The 25763-nt window shown below is 43.3% G+C and overlaps 1 protein-coding gene across 1 annotated transcript; it reads left to right on the top strand.

The window, feature by feature from the left end:
• Positions 1-2606: 2606 nt before the first annotated feature.
• On the top strand, positions 2607-25323 carry LOC311357489 (guanine nucleotide-binding protein G(i) subunit alpha-1). The gene is made up of 9 exons (XM_084477449.1): positions 2607-3028; positions 17950-17992; positions 18243-18384; positions 19444-19601; positions 20417-20545; positions 20660-20789; positions 20881-21034; positions 23130-23321; positions 24315-25323. Exons 1-8 carry the CDS (start codon positions 2911-2913, stop codon positions 23318-23320), a joined length of 1065 nt encoding a protein of 354 aa, XP_084333575.1. The 5' UTR covers positions 2607-2910; the 3' UTR covers position 23321; positions 24315-25323.
• Positions 25324-25763: the final 440 nt, after the last annotated feature.

The following is a 25763-nucleotide window of genomic DNA, read 5'->3' as shown; positions in this document are numbered from 1 at the left end:
TTAGTTAACAGCTAGGATCAAATATGAGGCCCTAACAATGAATAGAGTAATAAGGCATTAATCCTCTTCATTTGAAGCGCAGGCGTTGGTTTTCTTGCAAGATGATGCAATATTGTCTTTGTTGACAACCAAGTGACCTGATCCTATTGCTATCAGTAATTAAATGGGCCAATGGTTTTGGCCCATAGGCATATGGAACACTGGATGTACATTTAGGAAGTAGCACGCATGCGTTTGTCAGCTGAAAGGGAAGACATCCAGAGAGTAAGGAGTGCATCGTCTGGGGCACATGATCTATTGCACTCCTAGAAGCTGACAGAAGCCACCCAACGCAGACCCACACACACACACACACACATACACAAACACACACACACAGACCCACACATACACACACACACACACACACACACAGACCCCCACACATACACAAACACACACACACACACACACACACACACACACGCATACACACACACACACACACACACACATACACAAACACACGTGCATACACACACACATACACACACACACACACACACACGCATACACATACGCATACACATACACACACACACACATACACACACACACACACACACACGCATACACATATACAAACACGCACACACACCATCCCTAAAACCCCCAATGAATTGTTCCATTGTTCTGTTCATATAGAATGAAAAAGGGGACACATTTCAAAAAAGCCAATGATACAAATAAGAAAAGGAAAAGATCTTAACATAGACATGCATTTTGGTATGATATTGTGATCATACACTGTTCGGTCAATAGATGCTAATAGATGATAAGTTAGAAAAGAGACCCACTTTGTGGACAGGAACAAGAAGTGCTTCAGTTTGGCAATGTATTTATTATCTCAACTGCTATGAAGAAACCGTAAAAATGATCATAGTTGATTATAGATTCAGAAATGTAGGCATATCTGATCAAAGGACAACTTACAATGGCATTTACAAAATACAGATACAGACTCTTGCTCTCTCAGTTTAGTTTAAAGAGGTTTTGGAAGGCTAAAAAATGTATCATGTATCTATGCAGAAATAATAATTAAACTAACAATAATAATAAAAATGTATACAAATGTTGCAAATAATGATAAAGTAGTATCATATAATAGTATGAATGTAACCCAAATATATTGCCCTTGCTAATGGAACCTTAGTGTCGAGGTCCAGTCACCCTCTGGTCCAGCTCTGATCTGATCCTCACCAGGAACGACCGCCACTCAGACGGTCAGGAACTTATTACTTATTCACTAAGTAATAAGTGGTAGCAGTGGGCAGTAAGATGACTGAATCAGGGTGGAATTACACCTCCTATTGAGGCATGCGTATGAATGACACATGCAATATTGTGCATTAATAGGCACCAATCTGAAGCAGAAAAAACATGGTTAGGGATCAATACAATAATTATTAATATTCTTGAAACATCTTTCAGAAACCAAATCATCCATTTTGTGTCACATTTGAACTGATAAAGATGTCGCTTGACTAAAATGACATGATTGTTTCCATAAATGTAAACATTAAACTCATTTAATCTTGTTAGAACATGTCCACACACAATGCATAGGGAAATATGAGCACATACGATTGAATTATGGGTCTGGTTTGCATGATGGAAGGGCCATCTGCAATGGAAATGTCCATGTAAAGTGTAGAGGTAAGCGATGACCACAATTCCAATAACAACCCTGAGCAGAATCCAGCTGAACACATGCGATATTAGGAACAATGTTGCTTCTGCTAAATTAATGAACCATTTCATAGATGGATGGATGAATAAGTACATTTATTGAATTTATTTACATTGTTACTTTAATTACACTTACACCCATGCAAATGTGGGGGTCATAACTAATAAGAAATCAAATGTGTGTTTAGTTTCAGCTTCTGAATGCTCTTAGGGCGGAGCAGGAGGTGATCTGCCGCACAGCATTTACATCTCTGGATGTGGTTCTCAAACGGCTTCACCACAGTTTTAAATCTTTCCTTTGGATATTGCATACCATCTCTTATGGGAATAACCAGACAACAAGTTCTGTCATGCAGACGTTAAATAAGCACATATAATGAAAAAAGTTGACATGTTGCATTGTACACTGTAAAAGTTGAAACACTCCTGATTGACTTAAACTGGCTGACTGAATGTATCTATAACTGAACCAAATGACTAAAAGTAGCAATATCTCTTTTCTGTAAACCATTATACACCTTTTTGAAAGGCTTATTTTGCAACGATATTATATTACTGGCAGTGTTGTTAATGTTGTCGTAATTATTTTTACGTTTAATTTTTCAAATGCACATTGTAAAACGAATTAGTGAGTGCATATTCAAAGCTCTACTTCTTTGCATCCTCGCTCATAAAGACAAACGTGCACATGCATATATATTTATTTATTTATTTATTTATATATAAATCAGTACAATTCCACATATTAATACAATCGTGTCACTTTTATTGAAACGCATACACTGTGCTCGATGACTTGATTTGCATCAGATGAACCACGTGCTCCAGTCCTCAGGGGTGTGCAGGGTGTTGGTATCTACCGCGCAGGCGCAGCTAAAGGTACCCTAAAGAACAGGAAATGAGCATTCAACACATCTCCAATAACGACATGTCGCCTGCTTGAACAGCCCTATTTCTAAATTACAACGTTGTTTTTTTTGCTAAACATCTATAACTAACCATATACATATAGCGTGAACGCACGTGGCTTTTGAAGTTTAATTCCAAAAGTCTCGACTGTGAACGGAGTGTTTTTCCGTGAGCAGGGCGTGTTGGAGAGTGCTCGGAGACGCCTCGTTAGATGTTAGCTGGTTAGCTCCGGGTCGGTACTTTCTTTGGGGCTTTGCTCTTCGGGGTCAGAAGATGGGCTGCACGCTGAGCACGGACGACAAGGCGGCGCAGGAGCGCAGCAAGATGATCGACAGGAACCTGCGGGACGACGGAGAGAAGGCGGCCCGGGAGGTGAAGCTCCTGCTGCTGGGTAAGAGACGGGCTGGGCTAGTTCCTGGAGGAAGAGGGGGGCTGGTCTAGTTCCTGGAGAGATGGGGGCTGGTCTACTTGCTGGAGAGCGGGGGGGGGGGGGGGGGGGGGTCTGGGTCTACTTGCTGGAGAGCGGGGGGGGGGGGGGGGGGTCTGGGTCCACTTGCTGGAGAGGGAGGGAGGGGGTCTGGGTGTACTTGCTGGAGAGGGAGGGGGTCTCGGTCTACTTGCTGGAGAGGGAGGGGGGTCTGGGTGTACTTGCTGGAGAGGGAGGGAGGGGGTCTGGGTGTACTTGCTGGAGAGGGAGGGGGTCTCGGTCTACTTGCTGGAGAGGGAGGGAGGGGGTCTGGGTCTACTTGCTGGAGAGGGTGGGGGTCTGGGTCTACTTGCTGGAGAGAGGGCTTTTGGTCTACTTTCCCGCAGACCATAGATGTGAGCTTACGTCAGCCCAACCCCTGTGTTATTTAATCACAATATGAGGATTTTGTAGCATCAACGATAAAGAAATTAACTTATGCTAATTTATTTGAAAACGCTAAGTCGAGTCCTCTTGCTCATGGGCGGGTAATGTAAAGTTGTGCTGGAGTATTTTCTTCTGGATAGCGTATTAGCCACCGAGAGCTACACTCAGACAATATATTCATGAAACAGGGTTAAATTAAAGATATTCATGAAACAGGGTTCAATTAAAGATATACTTGATACAGGTTAAATTCAAGATGTATATGATGCAGGGTTAAATTAAAGATATACATGATACAGGGTTAAATTAAAGATATACTTGATACAGGTTAAATTCAAGATGTATATGATGCAAGGTTTAATTAAAGATATACATGATGCAGTGTTTAATTTAAACATGATACAGGGTGATAGCCCAGTGGCCATCAGAAAGATGGGGTTTGGTTTTTAGATCAAATTAATACAGTTAAAAGGTCAGCTTACAGATGCATCTTGCACTCATAAATTGTGTGTTGTGAACTATCTTAAAGCAACTATTCTGTAAATTCCAATGTTACATTCTGTTGTTACAAGTTACAAGTCAACCAACGCAAATGATGAATGTTTAGCTGTAGGCATTCTTTAATGGAAAACCATTAGTCTGAATTTACATCTCAAACTTTCTCTCACGAGTGTACCAGTCATTCAGTTATGGAGCGTTTGATATCCAATACGGTCTTCCCCGATTCCTCATTAAACCATGACGCGGATCATTTGGTTACAGCTGGGATTGGTGGATAGTTAGAACAGATGTGGCAACCTGGATATGCCAAAACACATAACTGAGTTTCGTCATGCTGCCACTGCTGCTTTAGGCTCCATCCCTTCTGATCCACAATGGGTTTGTTTACCGTGTTGAAACAAGCAGTTCCCTACAGGTGCATCGATTGTACTTTTGCTTTCTCCATAACGGCAACCTTGAATTATCCCCGAATGGGGAGAGAAGTCTGTGATGATATCCATTACACAGACAATTGTAAATCTTACACTACACCTTTTTGAAGGGGAATATGAGACCCTTATTTAGCTACATTGGTTGTTATTCCAGTAAAACCTTACATTAAACGTTCTTTAAGTAGAATGCAGTATACCTCGATTTGAGTTTGTTTCTGAGTTTGTTGACACAGTTTAAGCAGTAAGAATGCATTTTGTCTATAATGCCCATTTGAGCAAAAGTAAACACTGTCACATTTCCTATTCTTACAACTATGTCTTCTGTCCCACATTTTGCTGGGGAAAGTGAAACAGGCCTACTTGGTGTGTAGTTGTATCCTCCCGTAGCGATTTAATATTAGCAGTGCCTCAGTGGAGGCCGCAGGCTTTTGATGAAGTGGAAGTCTGATGAGCTGTTAGTCACCTCTGGGGCCTGGGCCCACTGGGCGCTTCTGTTTATTCATTTGGGAAGGAGAGTTGGAGAACTGTTGTAGTCGCAGGAGCCCCAGTTCCCAGCTCAGGGAAGGCTAATTAAAATGTTGTGTGTTCAGGTGAAAACATGCCTGCCTCCACTGGGCATGAAATCCTGCATGAAAGCCTCTACGGTGCAAAACAACAGACCTGTGTGGTGACTGTCCCCATGGCTCATAGGGCTGTAAATCAGAGCCTTCATGACGATTCGATACGATATTGATTTATTAAGCCAACGATTCGATTATTTTTGATACTTCAGAATTCCCCCGATATGATTCGATACTCAATATTTTTTACATTATATCTATTAATATAATATCTATCAAATAAATCAACAAAAGAAATAATCACTTACCTTTTATTGAGAATACAGAAACAGTATTCTTTACACACGTTAGTGCTTATTGTGTAAGTCTAGTATGGCAATTAGCCTATTCACTAAAAAATGTAATTATCGATACTCTTGCGGACGAATCGCTGCATCGAATCGTCGGCTGTATAATCGATTAATCTAATACAAATCGATTAATATTTACACCCCTAATGGCTCACAAGAAATTACTACTTGCATACCTTGGTGTTGGATGATGGAAATGTCTGTTTGTGTAAGATGGTGGGAACCGTCAGATTGAGGAGGCCACTAGCAGTGAGGTTACAGATTACAACCAACGACAGCGGAGGCCGGTATTGTGTGAGGGGTCCTGTACTGGTCTGTACTGGTCTGTATTGTATGAGGGGTCCTGTACTGGTCTGTATTGTGTGAGGGGTCCTGTACTGGTCTGTACTGGTCTGTATTGTATGAGGGGTCCTGTACTGGTCTGTATTGTGTGAGGGGTCCTGTACTGGTCTGTACTGGTCTGTATTGTGTGAGGGGTCCTGTACTGGTCTGTATTGTGTGAGGGGTCCTGTACTGGTCTGTACTGGTCTGTATTGTATGAGGGGTCCTGTACTGGTCTGTATTGTGTGAGGGGTCCTGTACTGGTCTGTACTGGTCTGTATTGTATGAGGGGTCCTGTACTGGTCTGTATTGCGTGAGGTGTCCTGTACTGGTCTGTACTGGTCTGTATTGTGTGAGGTGTCCTGTACTGGTCTGTATTGTGTGAGGGGTCCTGTACTGGTCTGTATTGTGTGAGGGGTCCTGTACTGGTCTGTACTGGTCTGTATTGTGTGAGGGGTCCTGTACTGGTCTGTATTGTGTGAGGGGTCCTGTACTGGTCTGTATTGTGTGAGGGGTCCTGTACTGGTCTGTACTGGTCTGTGTTGTGTGAGGTGTCCTGTACTGGTCTGTATTGTGTGAGGGGTCCTGTACTGGTCTGTACTGGTCTGTATTGTGTGAGGGGTCCTGTACTGGTCTGTATTGTGTGAGGGGTCCTGTACTGGTCTGTACTGGTCTGTGTTGTGTGAGGGGTCCTGTACTGGTCTGTACTGGTCTGTGTTGTGTGAGGGGTCCTGTACTGTCCTGTACTGGTCTGTATTGCGTGAGGTGTCCTGTACTGGTCTGTACTGGTCTGTGTTGTGTGAGGGGTCCTGTACTGGTCTGTACTGGTCTGTATTGTGTGAGGGGTCCTGTACTGGTCTGTATTGTGTGAGGGGTCCTGTACTGGTCTGTATTGTGTGAGGTGGTCTGTACTGGTCTGTATTGTGTGAGGTGGTCTGTACTGGTCTGTATTGTGTGAGGGGTCCTGTACTGGTCTGTACTGCTCTGTATTGTGTGAGGGGTCCTGTACTGGTCTGTATTGTGTGAGGTGGTCTGTACTGGTCTGTATTGTGTGAGGTGGTCTGTACTGGTCTGTATTGTGTGAGGGGTCCTGTACTGGTCTGTATTGTGTGAGGTGGTCTGTACTGGTCTGTATTGTGTGAGGTGGTCTGTACTGGTCTGTATTGTGTGAGGTGTGCGTAGGTACTTCCAAAATGTTAGTCATCTACGACTATAGTGAATGGATTTATCAGTTGTATCTAGTCATTAAGTCTGTACATATAAATCTATAGGTCATATATTTCACTTAAAGGTTATTTTACATTGAACATGATTGTTTCTTTGTGTTTTTTTTCCCACTTCATGGAGCTGAGCTGCAATTTCCATTTAGCGAAAAAAGGACATTCATTTTAATCGCACAAGATAGATTTCCGAAATAGCGAGAGCCTGCTTTTAGTTTTGAACAGGAGTACTGATGTATTAAAGAATGCCCCCCCACTTATCATAATCCCCTCATGCGCTTTCTGCCATTCGCTGCACTATTTTACCTTCTGCAGCAGTTGAAGGGGTTAAGCCTCCTACATAGTAGGATAGTAGGATACTGGATAGTTTCACGTCCTTCTTGGACGTCCTACATTGTTGCTCTTTGTTCTTTGTGCGCATTCTTCTTTTTCCTTGGATTTATTAGCAGGCCACACTCAGTACGTTTACATTCATTCAACTAGTGGTAATAGAGCCACCGGTTGACCTCTTTACGTCACCAGCAACAACAAACTCAGGCAGCATTTGAGAAAGATGTTTTCAGTAGTCAGCTGTCAATTCACTTTGGGTCCATATAATTTCTCAGATGCTCCATTGTTCCGACCTCTCGGTCGTATGCTGACTCAAGTCCAGCCGGAGGAGCTGGCTCTGCCGGCAGAGGAGTCTGCATACGACCGGAACAATGGAGCGTCGAAGAAATGATATGGACCCAAAGTGAACTGACAGCTGTCTACTGAAAACATTGCTTTCACCTCCATTGCATTTCATAATATCAGAGAATACCCCCGTCAGTTCGGCTGCGGTGCAGTGAATGAATAAAGATCGTAGTTACTACTTAACAACCTCGTTGATGAGCAACATTTAGAAAAACATGTACTTTTAATTCAGCCGTGGGTGAAATCGAAGCGTAGTGTGTACTGAATGCATGTTGATGATGATACACTCCTTATAGGGGGTAACTACATTGGCACGACACCGGCTTCCTCCATCTTCTGCGCCAGCTTTTTAAATAAATCGCCGACCGAGTTGACAGCTGTCTACTGAAAACATCTTTCTCCCGCCGGAGCAGCCCCTCCGCCGCCCGTCCGTATACGGCATTCCCCCAATTTCTTCTCCCCCATGGCCGAGGTAACCCACACTACGAGTCTTTACTTGTTGTGAAAGTACCAGAGAGTCGAAGAACCCGACGCAGTCTTTAAGATTCATAATATCAGAGAATATCCCTGTTAGTTCGGCCGCGGCGCAATGAATGAATAAAGATCGAAAACGTGTCGGAAGAAAAAAACTTTTATTTTTACAGATGTGCCCGAAGTTACTACTTTACAACCTCGTTGATGACCAACATTTAGGAAAACATGTACTTTTAATTCAGCCTTGGGTGAAATCGAAGCGTAGTGTCTGTGTGCTTCCACCTTTAATGAATGCATGCCATGCATGCTCCCGCGGCCGGGGATACACTTCTTATAGAGGGTAACTACATCTTCTGCGACACCTTTTTAAATAAATCGCTGTTTCACGTTTTCCGACGGCGACAACACGTATTCCGCCTCCTTCTACTTCCAGCTCACGGCTCCCGGAAAAGATCTCGAGCATGCGCAGAACGCGAACTCCGAAACGATGCTGGGTACATGCAGGTAGAGACCAGACTATGAGCGACTTATCCAGGTGTTCTTATCAGTGTTCTTAGTCCTGTTGAGGTCTTATTTGTTCAGTTACCCGATTATGACTCTCCATGTAAGTCACGATGGTCACGATGCTAACGTAGCTGCCGCAGCGATCGCCATCTGGCTTAAACCCCGCCCTACCATAAGGGTACGGTCGGCCGTGAAAATGCGAGCCGTAACTGAGCTGGGCTGTACCGCACCCTCACTACTGGGCTGAGGCGTGCTGGGTCCGAAGCGTACCCGCCGGTGGAAATACGCCATAAGCCGCCTGAGCCACACCACACACAGCCGCTCCGCTCCGTGGAAACGAGGCATTAGTGTCCGAGAGTCCTCCTGCTTAGTAGATACTATGTAGCATTCTTTTCTATTGCAGTTTTGCTCAATAAATGTTCTTAAAATACTTCTGTAGGCCTACTATGTGAAATATTTCTTAGTAATACAAAAATAGCTACCTAACCAGTATTTTACCCCTTCAGAAGCATTTATATCGAAATTAGAATATAGAATTAACATACCGTGATATAATACCGTGGTATTTTGGCTGGCGGAAATGTTATTTACCTTGTATGTGAATGAGGAGTAGAAAGTCGGCATTTCACACCATTTGAGTGGGAGTTATGAGTCATTCGTGGTGAACGCTAAAAGATAGGTCTTATCATAACCCTAAAAGTACACATCATACAATAAATTACAATACACGAGTTCACAGCTGCACACGTATATAGCTTATAGCATTATAGGGTCTTATAGCGTCCCGGCCTTCCACTTAAACACAAATCAACTACATTTGTCCCAGTGTTTGTTATATGTGAAATTAAGCAAAAAATTACGCTCTTTCTCCGGTAACGCAGTCGTTCGCAAAGCCTTTCTTCTTCGTCATGTCTTCTTTTTGTCTCCAAGTCATGCTCCAATCTTTCATCGATCAATGCGGATGTTGTGGATGCAACGGAATAGATTTAAAGGCTGTGTTGCAGGGTTCATTTTCCAACAAATTTGTGCAAGTTGGTAATAAACATTTAAACTGTTATCCATTGTATTGGGTATCACAAAACGGAATGTAATACGAAAAAGAAAGGTACTATTTTAGCGGTTTGCAATTGATTCTCATTTCCTCCACAATGCATTGCATGACGTCCCATTGGGGAGACGACAGACCAAAGCCCTATGGAGACCCTTGAGAGACGAGTAACGAGAGACGACTAAGGGAGTGTTCAGCAGATTATACAGATTAATAGATAAATACATAGAGGGAGAGCCAGATAGCATATCTAGCTAGTAAGTAAACTTATATATAGTCCATTTATTTAAGTTCTCAACAGCTTAATCATACAGCATCGTCACATCGGCGGGAAAACACGGCACACGCAAAGTACACCATGGAATCAGCCGTTCAAATCCAGTCTGCATGAATCGTATGACAACTGGATGGCAGGGGATGCGGACAAGGAATACACCGCAGGAGGGAACATGCATACTAGTAGCCTGGGTGCTTAAAGCGTGGAACAAGCTGGGTACGGAGCGGGTGAAAAACGTGTGTGTGTGTGTGTGTGTGTGTGTCACCCTCTTCGAGCCTGCACGAGAGTTCAATGTTGTCATAGCTGTCACGTCTTTCTGACCAATCGCAGTTCAAGGCCACCTGGGCTGTACCACTTGGGGAGGGGCCGCTCATCTACCCCCCTCTGCAAATGGTGGCGACGTTGACAGTTTGAGCGTTGCGTGTGTTGAGTGAGTGAGAGGCTGCAGGCGCAGAGCTCAGGCTGCCGGACGGCGCAGCAAGAATAAATATAAACGCAATATTGTTATCCCGAAGTAATCAGCTTGGCGGCCCCGAAACGTTAACGGCCCACCGGGAATTATCCCGACTCTCCCGATTACCACTCCGCCTCTGCTGTTCATAGACTAGCTCCAGCGCTCCTTGCTGCGTTGCTAAATGATAGCAACTCACCAGGACACTTCACCGACTCTCCACCCATTCTCCTCTGACCATGCATTTAATTGGCTTTGACGGCCATCAGTTCTCTGCAATTCCTCATTCACCCTCACGTCTGACAGGTTTGAATATATGGCTGCGGGCCATCATACGTGTTATTTGTGGTTCTTGCCACCTCTTCCTCATCCCCGTTAGACGCCATTGTTATAATACCAGGCTGAGGCAACCTTCCACCACGTCTCCCCAACGTGACGGCATCACCGAATTGTGTTAAAAAACCTGTTACTACCAAAGACCAGACATTTTTAAAATGATATGCATATCTTGAGTGCTTTATATACCCATTAATCTACCTCCGTGCTGTCTGCGGTCAAACCAAAACAAACTAGAGTGACAGCGGCCGTCCTTATCCCGCCTCTTGCGAACCTCGACCCTACGTCTTATCCCGCCCCTTGCAAGCCCACCCCCCTAAACCCCCCCGACATTCTACTGTTGTCGGATGTCGGAACGGCATTGATGTCCGCCTATAAAGCATTAAGTGCGAATAAGTATGAATCACCCTCAGGGTCGAATGTCCTGATATACAAATGTGGCGAAACGGAGGAGGACGTGTGAAAACGGCTAGTGTCTGTTTTTCATGCATTTACTGCGTGCTGTTGGACCTATTTTGGATGTCCTGCTGCTGACACTGAGGCTGCATATTAAGCTCTTCTTGGATGTCTTCTAACCATGAATAGGCAAGGGGCGAATGTTTGAAGTGGCCTAAAATTGTTCTCTCGTTTCACTTTCTCCAGTGCGTCACTTACACTGCACTGAGACAACAGTCCCTCGTGCATTATTAGCTGCAGAGTGTGCACAAAACATCATAAATCGCTACGGCATTTGATCCATGGCCGTCAGTACTCCACATAAAGCCGTGTATTACTCCATAAAACAACATGGACTTTGTTTTATCAATCTTTCACTCACGCAGTATCTTCTCCATAGCTGCCGTAATGGAATATCCTATGTGATCCACCAAACACTGCATGTAGCACTGCTTTTCTCAGGGTAATATCTGAGTCCATCCAATGGGCAGTGAAACTCAAAAAGGACATTGGACTCACGTCTGAGCTCCAGGTGTCTGTTGTGAAACTAACCGCGCCTACCATCTCCCAAGAGTTTGGAGAGGAAGTCGCTACTTTGTTGTGTATGTGAGGGATGGGTTTTTTCATTGTTATGGTGACTGGGCGAAATGGAGCGTGATGAAGTCTTGAGGCGCTCAACTAAGCGTAGAATCCCCACATTTTCTACGACAGAAAGGGGTTGGTCGTCCAGGACAATAAAGTGAACAAGCTTCTGCGTTATCGATTAGGGATGGGTCAGAATATTTGATTATTTGATTATTCGTTCCTGAGGGTCAAAGCCGATTTTTAACATTTGGACCGTTAACATTTTTTCCCATTCAAATAAACAAGAATTAACTGACGGAACTAATGTTGGTTCTGTAGCACTATTAGTTTTTTATTATTATTAATCATGTACAGAAAAACAATATACACAATACACAAGCATAAATATTAATATATATGCATACAACACAAACACTGATCACTGTTAAAGTTAGTTTTTTTTTGCGTTTAAGATATTAAGTGATTTCTTGCCGATGATCCATGGCTGCCTGTGAATGTTGTTGTGGATAAAACTGACATAATAATACTCTAACAAAATACCAGAGGTAGAGAAGGACTAGGATTGAATGATCAAGGCTTTATTGTCACTACGCAGAGTAACAACAGTACCTGAGTTTGTTTGGCAAAGAACTCTTTCCTAAACTCCACATTATATTCTCCCATTGTCTGACCAGCCCTAACATGCCCTTGGCCAATCACAATGCTCTAAACTACAGGTCCCGTTCCCCGTTAGCATCTATCTTCCCGCCCCCGCTGTCCACAATACATTCAGTAATACAGTAATTTAACAAGAAATAACATAAAAACAGTTACATATTAAACATTGTAGTTACATGAAGTTTATAGATTACACATGAATTATATGAAGTGAGATCTTTGATTAAAGTCCATTCATCGCCTTGTTTATAACCTCATCTTAAATCACCATGACTTACCACATGTGTTTAAGAGATGAGCCCTGTAAAACCAATATTAATTTAAACAGTGAAGCGTGCATTGTAATAGTTAATAATGCCACTTTATTCATCTGTGGCATATACAGTCATAATCATAAAACTGGTACTGTCTGACTTTAGTAAAAGTATGGATTAATAGAGTGAGGTCAACCAGTTCACTCTGTCAGAATACACATCACAAGAACATATGGAGGAGGAACCGCAGGAGGACGTCTCTTCTCACCGTGACGTGAGCCAGTCTCTTTCAGGGGCCACTAAAACGTGAACGAGGCAGGGCTTTCCTCTTTTGTTAGCACGTGAATGAGAGACATTTGTTGATCAAGGAGAGCCAGGTAATATCGAGTGTTTAACATTTGGCTTCACTGTAACAATACTTATCTTATATTATTGTATGTTTTATACTTAAAGTTAATCTTACTTATACTTATGTTCTAGTGAACTGAGGAATAGGCCGATATCATTGACTAGAGGAATGTCTGTCTGGTGGTCTCCGGTCGGCCCAGGACCCTCTGAGGTGTTATGAATGACACAGGGCCCTCCCCAATCTGTTGACCCGCTTATTTTCTACTATCATTCCAAAAATATGGCAAAGATATCCTTTTAAACCTTCATTATTTTCTACCATAATGTCGGCACACATTGAATAATCGATTATTCGTTCATACCACCCACTGATTATTCGACCATGAAAATTTTGAGTTATTCACATCCCTATTATCGATTTGACCATGTTGCTGTCTGGGGCAAGTCGATTCAATGTTTGCTGCTGTGGCGTTTTTCAATGGGTTAAAAAGGGTTTTAATAATGAATGGAGCTATATGGAGCATTTAGCTGCTAGTTCAATGTTAAAATGGGAAATATTTAGGCTGCATTAGAGCTCTGCTGTAACCCAACTTGGGCCGATAAGGGGATCCAAAAGCCACGCAGCAATCCTACGTTCTATGGTATTTTTGTATTTTCTGTAAATGAAAGAATACTGTAGATATGAATAGGTAAAACAATCAATTGATAAAAACCCTATTCTGCTGCAGTAGTCTCCGCCGGCTCAGAAGCTTTTGCGAATATTACGATGCCACGCCCTGATTGAAAATTTGTGGAATTCAACAATTTTGTTGAATTTGTATTTCTATCCTGAAGAACTTTTGTATTGGACTTAAGATCATAGGAAGTTAATTGCTCCTGGGTGCTTTAATCTTTATTGTACAGACTTCCCTTTATGGCAGATTGAAGACAGTCGTCCATAGATGATATGTGCTTAACGATTTTTGTCTTAGTCAAACGACCTGGGATCCTTAGGGAATTTAGTGTTTTTGACAAAATTCAAGATGGCCGTAAATCTATCCAAAGAAAGTCATAGGTTCTTGAGGCAGATATGTTCACCATGAGGATATGCATGTGTGATCAAAGTTTCATGACTAAGTCAAAGGGGTCACGAGATGCTTGTTCAAAGTTTGGGACTATTGCTATAGCGCCAACTTTGGGCCAATCAGTGTAATATTTTTTCTCTGTTATGCCGTCTTCAAAATGCTCTGAGTTTCAGAGGTTTGGACTTTAAGCTCCGAGGAAAGTGCTTTGAACACTATTGGGTCGAAGTTTTCAATCTGAGTTTCGTGGGGAAGTAAAGCTACCTGAGTCCTCCGAGTTCACGTCACGATGGATGCCCATTTCGCTGCCATTACATTGATAGAATAAAGTGAACTTGCAAGCACAAAGAGGTGAACTTAACACCCATTCTAACATTTGCATTACGATACATTGATTACAATTATAAACATCACCTGATAAATTCTCGCTCATGTTCCACCATTGCAAGCAGTTCTAATACCTGATTGATCTGTTCTCTGAATACAGCAAAGAAGCGCAAAGAGGCCCCTGCGGCCATCCATACTTGTTGTTGTTCCGAAGTCTAGTCTCACAAATGATCTGTTTTTATGGAAGAAGGAATGGTTTATATCAAAGCCTACAAACTTCTGAGGGGCGTTTCCTGAACACTCTTATTTTGGAAGAAAGGAAGGTTTACATAAAGACACATAAGAGCTTCCGAACCTCCAAACATTTTGAAGACGGCATTAATCTTGAGTCAGCCTCTACAGCTGTAGAAAGTTTCATGAAAAGCGTGTGAGCGGTTTAGGCCGTGTAAGTCAAACGTGGCAGAATAATAATATAAAATTACAATAGGTTGCCTCATTGGCCCCTTAAATATAGCTGCAAGCTGCAATATACCTGCAAGACAATAACCGGACAACAATAACCAGCCTCAAGCACGCATCTGCCTGATGATGGACAGGTAAAAATGAAGGAACTGGTTACAATGGTACATTATTGAGAATTATTACAATTTGACGGAGCAGTTCTAGGTTTACTGGAGCAGCTTTTCTAGCCATTATGGAGCTGGTTTAGTGGCCCAGGAATCTCTGCATGCATCGTAAATCATCTCACTTGATGCTACCCAGCCAACCCTTGCTTTCCGATTAGAATTTTGATCTAAGTGAGTGAGATACAGTAAAAAAACAGGGGAGATGAGAACTGTCAGGAAAAAGTAATTTAGATATCAATGTATACTTTATTGATCTCGTGGGGAAATTAAATTCATTTAACATGGCATGCTGTAAACATTAAAGATATACAGTGAAAAACAGCTTTTATTCAAGTACGGACAGGTGTATTCTTCACACCGGCAGTTTAAAAGAAGTGTCTCATGTTCCGAGACCGTGGCAATGGTTCATGTTAACGTTTCATGTTGACCATGGCGATGGTTCATGTTCACCATGGATGGAGATGGTACGTGTGGACCAGTGGTACACATGGACCGTGGCTCCACTTGGAGCTGTGAGGCAGCTCTCTCCACTATGCACAACCCAATATTATTCCAGCCTCAAAGATGAGCACCTATACGTTAGGGGTGAAACGGTTACCGGTTTTACGATAAACCGCAGTAAGATTCCAGACGCTTATCATTAAAACAGTGGTAATTATTTAACTGCGGTTTACCGTTTTCATCCCTCATCGATGTCGACCAAAGTCGGCAACAGTCCCGGACGCAGCGTGCAGGCGCAGCTCGCAACGGGAGTTGTTTTACAATCAACGAAAAGCAGATTGTCATTCTTAATTTTAATTCCTGTACCGTGCACTGTGCTGCTACCACAAGGCTGCATGGTGCCATATTTAATGTGTCCGGGTAAAGATGTTTGAAGGAATTAAACACTGTTAGAAAGATCAGATTCTCAACACAATTCCAACCCCAAACCAAATATGCATGTAACAAAGAGTATTACACAGTATTTCATAACTGCACAGGCAAAGAAAAAGCTATCTTTTTCACGTGATTTGATCGACACATCCCAACAGTCCAAACCATAAACCTCTGTGTGATGCACGCCAAACTAGAGGCCGTGAAGAACAAACTTCACTTTTTCTTTATAAAACTAAAAATGATGTCTTACCTTTTGTTGTTGTTTTCCTCAAACTTATGTTTGATTGCATAAATCCACCATAAATTATCCCTTTTCTGGGCCCAATTTTGCAACTAAACATTGTGCTTACAATCAATGTATTGTAGCTAAGAGGGTTTCAGGGGAAATGGGTAAATTGTAGGAATCGGTATCCGGTTGGATTTACACAGAGGCCTACGTCGATGCGTGGGCCCCTGAATCAATTTAAAATGACCAAGAATCGGTCGATGCACCGACTGAAACGTTGCGAATGGGTTGAGTGAAGCGTTTGTCGGACAGCGATCAAGTCTATAAATAAACAGATAATAAATAGACGTAAACAAATAAATAGAAATAGATGTAGTTATAAATTTATACATTTGTCTTCGAAACAAATATAAAAACCTATGATTCCATGGTCCCTATACCATATATATATATATATATATATATATATTTTAAAGTAGACAATGGCTCTTTTATAGAAGGCTTATTTTAATTAATAGAAAATGAATGTGTTAACATTAAACAAATATTAACTGTATCAATCGGATTGAATCATATCTCATCAAATCGCACCGATCGTTAGAGCATCAAATAGTTCCATATTAATTTGTATGGTCCCTGAGTCGAATCGTAGCGCATGTATCGAGATACGTATCGGAGCGTCCTATAAAGGAGAGATGCACACCCCTAGTACATTGCCCTCAATCAGAACACCCGTTATTCATCTGATGGCGTATGGTGCAGTTGTAGAGCCCTATGAAACACGTTTTATGTTTTCCCAAATTCCGCAAAACAGTTTATGCCCGGACCCATAATAGTAAAGCAATTACTGGTATTGCTCTGCTCTGCCATTTCCGTTCGTGATTTCGGCATCACTGCCCTAGAGTAAAAAAAAAAAAAAAAAGTTTTTTTGCCATCATTAAATTATATTTTCGTCCTGACCTTTCTATATAGGGGTCATGTGTCAAAATTGTACCTTGGGTTCTCAAAATATCTACCCGTCATCAAGTTTACATTGTTAAACTTGCATTGGTTAGTATTGGATTTGATGCAGATGTTGCATCATTGGATACAGATGTTGTATGGCCCTATAGTACTATAGGGCTACCAACTGATAATGACTACGTGGTATTCACTCTAAAACATGACATTTATTTTGGGCAGAAATGAAATCAAAACCAATTCAAAACCAAGTGGTATCCACGTTGATTATTTCACTTGCTCAACAATCTCACTGGTGTTCTCCTCCTTTTGGTACCAAGAGTACATATTACAGCCCTTGTAAATATTACAGCCCTCTATTTACTTTGGGTATGTTTTTTCAGGTGTGTGTGTGTGTGTGTTTTAAGTTTCCGTTTACAGCTTCTGCATTTGCGTAGTTTGTTGCCTGGCAAGTTATTCTTGTTTGAGCAAACTTTGTTTTAACCAAATTGTAGTAGATTACCTTTTTAAAGAAAGCGGCCTGGGATGTAGTTTAGGCGTTTTGCTAGTGACAGGACCTCCTGGGTCCTTGAATGTATAATAATAATGGTCTGGTCCTGTGTGGAAATGGGATTAGCTGATACTCAGTAGGCCATGTTCTTAAGTACTAGTATTCAGACACTCTTCTCCATGGGATTGACGTACTGACCATTTGTTCATAATTAACACTTGGCTGGCTAAATTGTACTGCTATCTGCCTAAAGTCTACATTGCACCTAAAATCAATGGATGCATTGAGCTCCATATCTTTTATTTTGTATAATTATTATGAACGGACAGTGTGGCAATGACACTGTTGTGGGCTTGGGCAACATCCCACAGCGTGGCGCGGATACTGTGACCAGCCTAGTGTCAACTTTAGAAATCAACATGGAGTTCACTGTTCTCATACATATTGTTCTGTCTATCCTCCTCAGGCGCTGGAGAGTCTGGCAAGAGTACCATTGTCAAACAAATGAAGTAAGTGTATTGTTGCCTAATTGAAATATCCTATGGACCTCGCTCGATTGGTTTGTTACTTGGTGTTCATTCACTTGGGATGTTTCTAACGCAATCGATTTTGACATTGAACTTAAAAATAAAGTGCCTTGCGTAGGGGACGCCACCCTCAACCATTAATGTATGTAAAGAAGGCCTTCTGAGAGTTCAGTGTTTCATTACATTGCTGTATGAAAGAAGTGCCTGGAGTTCATGTTGGTGGTTTGCTCAGGATCATCCATGAGGCCGGGTACTCTGAGGAGGAGTGTAAGCAGTACAAGGCTGTGGTCTACAGCAACACCATCCAGTCCATCATCGCCATCATCAGAGCCATGGGCCGCCTGAAGATCGACTTTGCTGACTCCGCCAGGGCGGTGAGTAGGGATGGGCTGAAGCTCTGGGGAAAGGTTGTCTTGGTACGTGTAGGTAGCATTTAGCGAATATCGCTTTATGTATGGCTGGTCACTACGCGTAAATGCAAGAGCTTCAATCATCCCCACACTGGCAAGACCTTCTCTATTCGTGGTGCCAGCACGTGTAGTACCACACATGTGGCGCTACCCTACCTATAGGCTCACACTCTTGTGCATCTTTGTGCAATGTACCTTGTAGGAGACTGACTGAGATCTAGTAAAATTGTTTTATGGGTGTGTTCGGTAAATTTCCTGTATTTGTTCGGTGTACGGACATGTTCTGTTGTATAAAAAATGTTACATTGTTATCAAACCCTCTTTGATAACAATGTGTATCGTATCTATTTACGTTTGCTGGATTTTTAACTTTTTTGTTTTTTGAAATGTTTGTATTAGCGAAAAAATAATGTTACTCTTTATTGAGTCATCAGTATGGCATTCAGGCCATTTTCCAACACCAAAGCCAAATAAAAGTTCCCAAAGACCAAGCAAAGGCTCCATTATTCTCACAAAAAGTTTTACAGAGTTTCCCAAAGATTTTCTGTCTAATCAACAAACAACCTGTTGGTCCGCGTGGCATGTGCTGGCGTTGTTTGGTTGATTTGACGGTCTTGTTTGAACACAAACCGAACCATACGAAAGATGCACACAAAGTAGCAACTTCCCCCATAATCCGACCAAGTCTTCTAACCTCTCTGAAGCCTTGAGGCCTGCGTGTGTCTCAGCGCTGTGGGGTAAGGACCAACCGGTCACCGGAAGTGATCTTTGAAAGGGAAAGGGCAGGTTGGATGACAGTAGGGAAGTACTACACTGCTAATCATTAATGAATATAATCTGGTTCAATAAATGACTTTAGATACTAAAATATACAAAAATCAAGCCTCTTTGGAAGGATATTATGAGCTTACATTTATAAAATCAATTATTTAAATTCCCTTAAGGTTATTGTGCTCTGAGCTAAAACATATCCAGATATTTTAAATTGTGTATATTTGTAAACGCTGTACTTTACGTCTCCAGGACGATGCGCGGCAGCTGTTCGTCCTGGCGGGCTCTGCGGAGGAGGGCTTCATGACCGGGGAGCTGGCCGGGGTCATCCAGCGGCTGTGGAAGGACGGCGGCGTGCAGGCCTGCTTCGGCCGCTCCAGAGAGTATCAGCTCAACGACTCGGCTGCTTAGTGAGTCCTCAGGGGTTAACGAGCTTACCCGCACTAATTATTTCAATTAAGGTGTCGATAAAATCATAACTGATTAATTCAACAAATTACAAAATTCTGTCCAGCCAATGCCTATTTTGTAAACTCCTTAATGACTCACTTTTTTCGTTAACAACTTTAATAAAAGTGTTGGCTTTCACCGAACAGACAGAACATCAAATTCACTGCACAGCCGCTGATACCGATGGAGGATCTATCAAAGTAAAAGTGTGCCAGCAATAGCACAAGTATAACATGACACCATTGTCTTTGGGAATCTTTCTATCGACGCTGAAAAAGCTCTGACGCCGTGGAGCCAGCCAAGCTGGGCTTGTTTACGTCCCGCCTAGTAACTGGCAGGGCCTCAATCGTACACATGGCAAATTTAAACCCTTTGGCCCTTTCCCATAGTGTCTTCCCATGATGCATTGGAAGTAGTTGTTGATAAGATCAGGGGTAGTAATGTCCTGTTATATAGTTTGAAATGGTTGTTGATAAGATCAAGGGTAGTAATGTCCTGGTATATAGTTTGAAATGGTTGTTGATAAGATCAGGGGTAGTAATGTCCTGGTATATAGTTTGAAATGGTTGCACACCGACCAGACACACACAGACCAGACACACACAGACCAGACACACACAGACCAGACACATGCAGACCAGACACACGCAGACCAGACACACACAGACCAGACACACACACAGACCAGACACGCACAGACCAGACACACACAGACCAGACCAACCATTATAGCCACTCATTTTCCCAATCTATTCCCTGTCGTCTTTTCCCCCAGCTATCTGAACGACCTGGACAGGATAGCCAATGCCGTTTATGTGCCAACCCAGCAGGACGTGCTCCGGACCCGCGTCAAGACCACCGGCATCGTGGAAACACACTTTACCTTCAAGGACCTGCACTTCAAGTCAGTACCTCAGAGAACCATGGACCTGTAGTATTATTATTATTATTAGGCTCTTTGTCCACATGGTTGTCTACGCCCGTCTCTGTAACCCCGCTGCGCTGCGTCTCCCTGCAGGATGTTTGACGTGGGCGGGCAGCGGTCCGAGAGGAAGAAGTGGATCCACTGCTTCGAGGGCGTCACCGCCATCATCTTCTGCGTGGCGCTCAGCGACTACGACCTGGTGCTGGCGGAGGACGAGGAGATGGTAGTGGAACAGAAGAGCTCCGAACGAGGTCCTTTTACTGTAGAGCTCTTGGTATGCGTGTGTTCTTACCGGTCCTCGCTGTTTCCCTCAGAACCGGATGCACGAGAGCATGAAGCTCTTCGACTCCATCTGCAACAACAAGTGGTTCACGGACACCTCCATCATCCTCTTCCTCAACAAGAAGGACCTGTTCGAGGAGAAGATTAAGAGGAGTCCTCTGACCATCTGCTTCCCTGAATACGCAGGTGAGGTCGCGGACTTGAGGCCACATATACGTTATTCTACTTACTTCAGAATTTAGCAGACTCTTTTATCCAAAGTGCCAGTATTGTTTGGTTGTGCATCTTGGCAACAGGGATGCCAACAGGTAGTCTCGGACATGAAGGTTTAAACTAGATAAACCTTACACCTGGGAGTCTATCCCCTAACAAGTACACCGTCCTGCCCCTCGACTAGTTATCAATGGTCATTAAATCATCAATATTGATTGAAACAATGTTAACTCATATTTTCTAAAACAGTTTGGTTGTTTGCCCTTGGTGACTCCAAGTTAGGGGCCATATGGGATAGGGATACTATTCATAGCGCTGTTGACGCATCTTCCATGTTCTCTTGCAATCACTCATAACTTCCTATGGGTTCAGTACTTCCATCTCTAAGTCCATCTCTCGTCCTAGCCACTCCCTGATGTCCTGTTGAACTGGCTGTTGCACACCCACTAAAAGAAGCATTTCACTGACACCTTTTTTTAGTTAATACCATTTACCTTATTCATTCCACATACAAAATAAATAAATAATAATGTGCAGCTTTTTCTTGGCACAAACTTGATCAGGAACAGCCTAGGTAAGGCATTTGTCTTCTCTGGCCCTAAACAAAAGACCACATGACCCATTGCAGTGATGGGCTAGTGGCCTCCTCTCATGGGTTCTGAGTGGTGGATGGGCCTCGTGACTCACCTCGTGACACCGTCCCCATCTTGCAAGTTCTCTGCAGACGCCCTGTCATCTATTAGCCTGGGTGTACCCATGCTGCCTTGCACGCAAATTAATTTCACTCTGATAGGCAGCCTGGATTCCATGGATCCGATTGTTCCTCAGCGAGGGAACCAATCACAGAACGGGGTGGGGACAGCAAGACGATGACGACGTCTATGCGACTCACCGAAGCTTCTAGTTTGTTTATATCTATGGATCCAACATGGCAGCAGACAAGAAGTAACCTTTTGATGCAGCCTTAGATGGTGTTCTAAGTAGTTTAGAACGCAAGTTTATTTTTATTTTTATTTTTATTGTCCATGAGCTACGTACAGACGCATTTGATAGACAATCGTAGCGGCCAATAAACGGCTCTGGGCATTTGTAAACCACGCCTCAAATACGAGAAAATTTATGTGTGGTTCCCAGACTAAATCTTCTTGAGATTTGGTCTGGCGTTAGCCAGGCTAGTAATCTATCCCATTGAAGCCTTTAACAAAATTTGACAAATGCTAGGATCAATCGGAGAGTTTCAGTTTATGACGAACGAGCGCCAAAGCCAAACAAAAAACAAATGGTGGTGCACAAGGAAAGCAATCAAAAGCAGCTGAAATAGACCATGCTCTTCATTCTGGTTTGTCCCTATTGGAATCAGTCTGATTACAATCTGAATTTAAGGTTGGAATTAGTCTGAATCAGTCTGAATCTGAATTTAAGGTTAAGTTGTACGATTGTTCATATCAATTCCAAACATATTCTTTTATAAATAGTTAATCAGTCAAACAAGCAGAACTGATGACTGGTAAGGCCATTGAGACCAACAGTGGTTATGCAAAGCATGCAAATAGGTGGTCAGTGTCGAAACTAGGAGGCTTTGAGGCTCTGGCCTCACCTCTGGTGACTGAACTAGGAGGCTTTGAGGCTCTGGCCTCACCTCTGGTGACTGAACTAGGAGGCTTTGCGGCTCTGGCCTCACCTCTGGTGACTGAACTAGGAGGCTTTGCGGCTCTGGCCTCACCTCTGGTGACTGAAGGGCAGATCCATAAAAGGTAACTTTGTTTTCACTCGGGTCATTAATGTAAGCTGGCACTAGGGGTTAGCAAGAGATGGAGCGCTTGTTTAGTTTGCTCATGTGTTTCTGGCAGCGCTGCTGTTCAGACCTGGGCTCAGTCTCACCGGGTCGTCTGATTGGATGGCTGTCCAGAGGGGCGCCCTATGGGGGTGCCATTGAGGCATTATCATAACCAACCAAGATGGCTGCCACTTATGTGTGACACGTTTCGTTGCTCTGATTGGCTGGAGGTCTACCCAAGTTACCGTAGTCTTTTTACTCCGAGGTAAGATGTGCGCATGCTCTCCTCAGGCTCCAACACGTACGAGGAGGCGGCCGCCTACATCCAGTGTCAGTTCGAGGACCTGAACAAGAGGAAGGACACCAAGGAGATCTACACCCACTTCACCTGCGCCACCGACACCAAGAACGTGCAGTTTGTGTTCGACGCCGTCACCGACGTCATCATCAAGAACAACCTGAAGGACTGCGGCCTCTTCTGAGGTGAGCCCCTCTCCACTGAACCCTGGTTCAGCGCAACAGTGACCGCCGCCTTCTGCACAGCTTTGGTTCTGGAAGTTGAAATTCCCATTCATTTTCTCCCCTCTCTACCCTCTGTGTCTGGGTCTCTACCCTCTGTGTCTGGGTCTCTACCCTCTGTGTCTGGGTCTCTACCCTCTGTGTCTGGGTCTCTACCCTCTGTGTCTGGGTCTCTACCCTCTGTGTCTGGGTCTCTACCCTCTGTGTCTGGGTCTCTACCCTCTGTGTCTGGGTCTCTACCCTCTGTGTCTGGGTCTCTACCCTCTGTGTCTGGGTCTCTACCCTCTGTGTCTGGGTCTCTACCCTCTGTGTCTGGGTCTCTACCCTCTGTGTCTGGGTCTCTACCCTCTGTGTCTGGGTCTCTACCCTCTGTGTCTGGGTCTCTACCCTCTGTGTCTGGGTCTCTACCCTCTGTGTCTGGGTCTCTACCCTCTGTGTCTGGGTCTCTACCCTCTGTGTCTGGGTCTCTATCCTCTGTGTCTGGGTGGGTCATTCGGTACGCCAGTCGAGCGTTCTGGTAAACTGCACTAATATTCTTCACTAATGGACAAAAAAGTGTCAGTCAAGGCGGTGCCCAACTATAACTGACTATCGTATACCAACCCACCCAGCGGAGAGGTCCAGGACGCAACTTCTTTCCCAGTACACCCCTGCCTGCGAAATCTATTTTAACTTTGCATTTAATGAGGTTGCCTGTTAATGATGTCATATCCCCGTTACCCAGGGAAGCAGTAATGCAGTAAAGACCTCATTTATTTGTTACTTCAATATCGATCTAGAATACTATGTAATAATGCTACAACGTTCAACATGCTCCTGAATATATTGTTCAGATTGTGTTGACTAACTCACCGTATAATGTTCTTAACAGCTGGGGAGTCGATCCCCCAGTGGCATAAATTACCTTTTCGACCTTGAGTAGTAACTTGACTGCGCCGTGTTTGTGTGTTTGTGCAGGCAGTGCTGGGGCCTCCCGCAGTGACCAGAGGGACCTCTACATGGACACTGTTGAGAATGTCACTGTTAACCTCTTATTAACTTATGATGCTATCTAAAAGGTTTTAAAGATGGTGTGTAGAGAAAAAAAAAGCATTTGTGTATAATATTTGTACAACTGTCTATGGCTGGGGTTTTTCACTGTTTTTAAAATGTGTTTTACTTCTCATTTTTTATTTTAAGGAAAAATGTTTTTTTGCATTATTTCTTAATGCTTTTTGAAAGGATCAAACTTCATCTTTGATTTCTCTTTGTAGGAACTTGTGCCTTGCATGCCTTCGTTGCTGTGTTTTTTTATTTCCTTTGCCTTGAGTTAGCTGTTTGATCGTATAGATGTTACCATGGAAACATTTTAAACCCCCACCACAGTCATGATGATGATCTTGTTTCCACAAGCATGCATCACAGATAATTTTATTTTGCTAGCAAGGAAGACCAAGTCGCCCTCTAAAGACCAATTTACTCTGAGCCTGGAAGACTGTGAGCATGGTGTCGGCCATTTTATGTGTGTTCCTCCCTCCCGCCAAATGGCTTGTTGGTGTGTGTGTCTGAGCGTGTTCATCTTTGCATACACGTGTATACAAAATAGAAATCAAAGGGACCTATTTTCCTCCTATTCATCCTCAAAACTTGTGATTTTTTTATGAGACCAAAAATGCGATACTGATTAAAATGTGCATGATCTTGATTGTTGCTATCAAGGCTAACATTCCTATTCCAAATCCACTGAGATGCTTTGACACGAGGATCATAGCGACTGTGTAGCAGCACGGTGGGAAGGCCACTGCTACCATGGATGATAATATGTCCTCATAGTCCCTAATCACGTGCACTTTGGATAGATGAGGATCTGTACTGGATTAAGGTTACAACCCCAAGCCCCAAACCTTTTGTTTCCATTGGATGGGGACCAGCAATTTCCATAATTTTTTTTGCTAATAAAAGCGTTGCTATGGTGAGACATGGCAACCCATCCTACCGATGATTGTCTGACTGTTTTCTGTGTCCCGTTTACTTTGTTTTTTTTGTTTAAGATGGGAGAACATGATTTTAAGTGTACTTCATTGTGTGTCTGGTACATCCCAGGGTTCACTGCTGACCTGATGTACTGTATATGATGTGTTGCCGAGCGTGGAGAGCTGTGACTGCAGACCAGCTGAGGTGTTGAAAGATGAGACCCTCACCCTTCATAAGTTCTCCACAGTTCTGCTTGTTTTCATTGCAAATCTACTCTGAAATGCCGCCCAGTGTTCAGCGTATGCATGTGCACTAAGGCCCCGTCCACACTGGCGAAAACGATCTGTTCCCCTCCGTTTTCCTTTGATGCGTTTCAGTAATATCTCTGTAAAGACTGACTCATTGCGAAAACGCTGTAGTACATATTCAAGGCCACTGTGGCGCTGGTTCTCC

The sequence above is a fragment of the Micromesistius poutassou genome (genome assembly GCF_964030765.1).
Source record: "Micromesistius poutassou genome assembly, chromosome: 13".
In the NCBI taxonomy this organism is placed as follows: Eukaryota; Metazoa; Chordata; class Actinopteri; order Gadiformes; family Gadidae; genus Micromesistius; species Micromesistius poutassou.
Note: the sequence above shows the minus strand (reverse complement) of the source record. Positions and strands in the feature narration are given on the sequence as shown.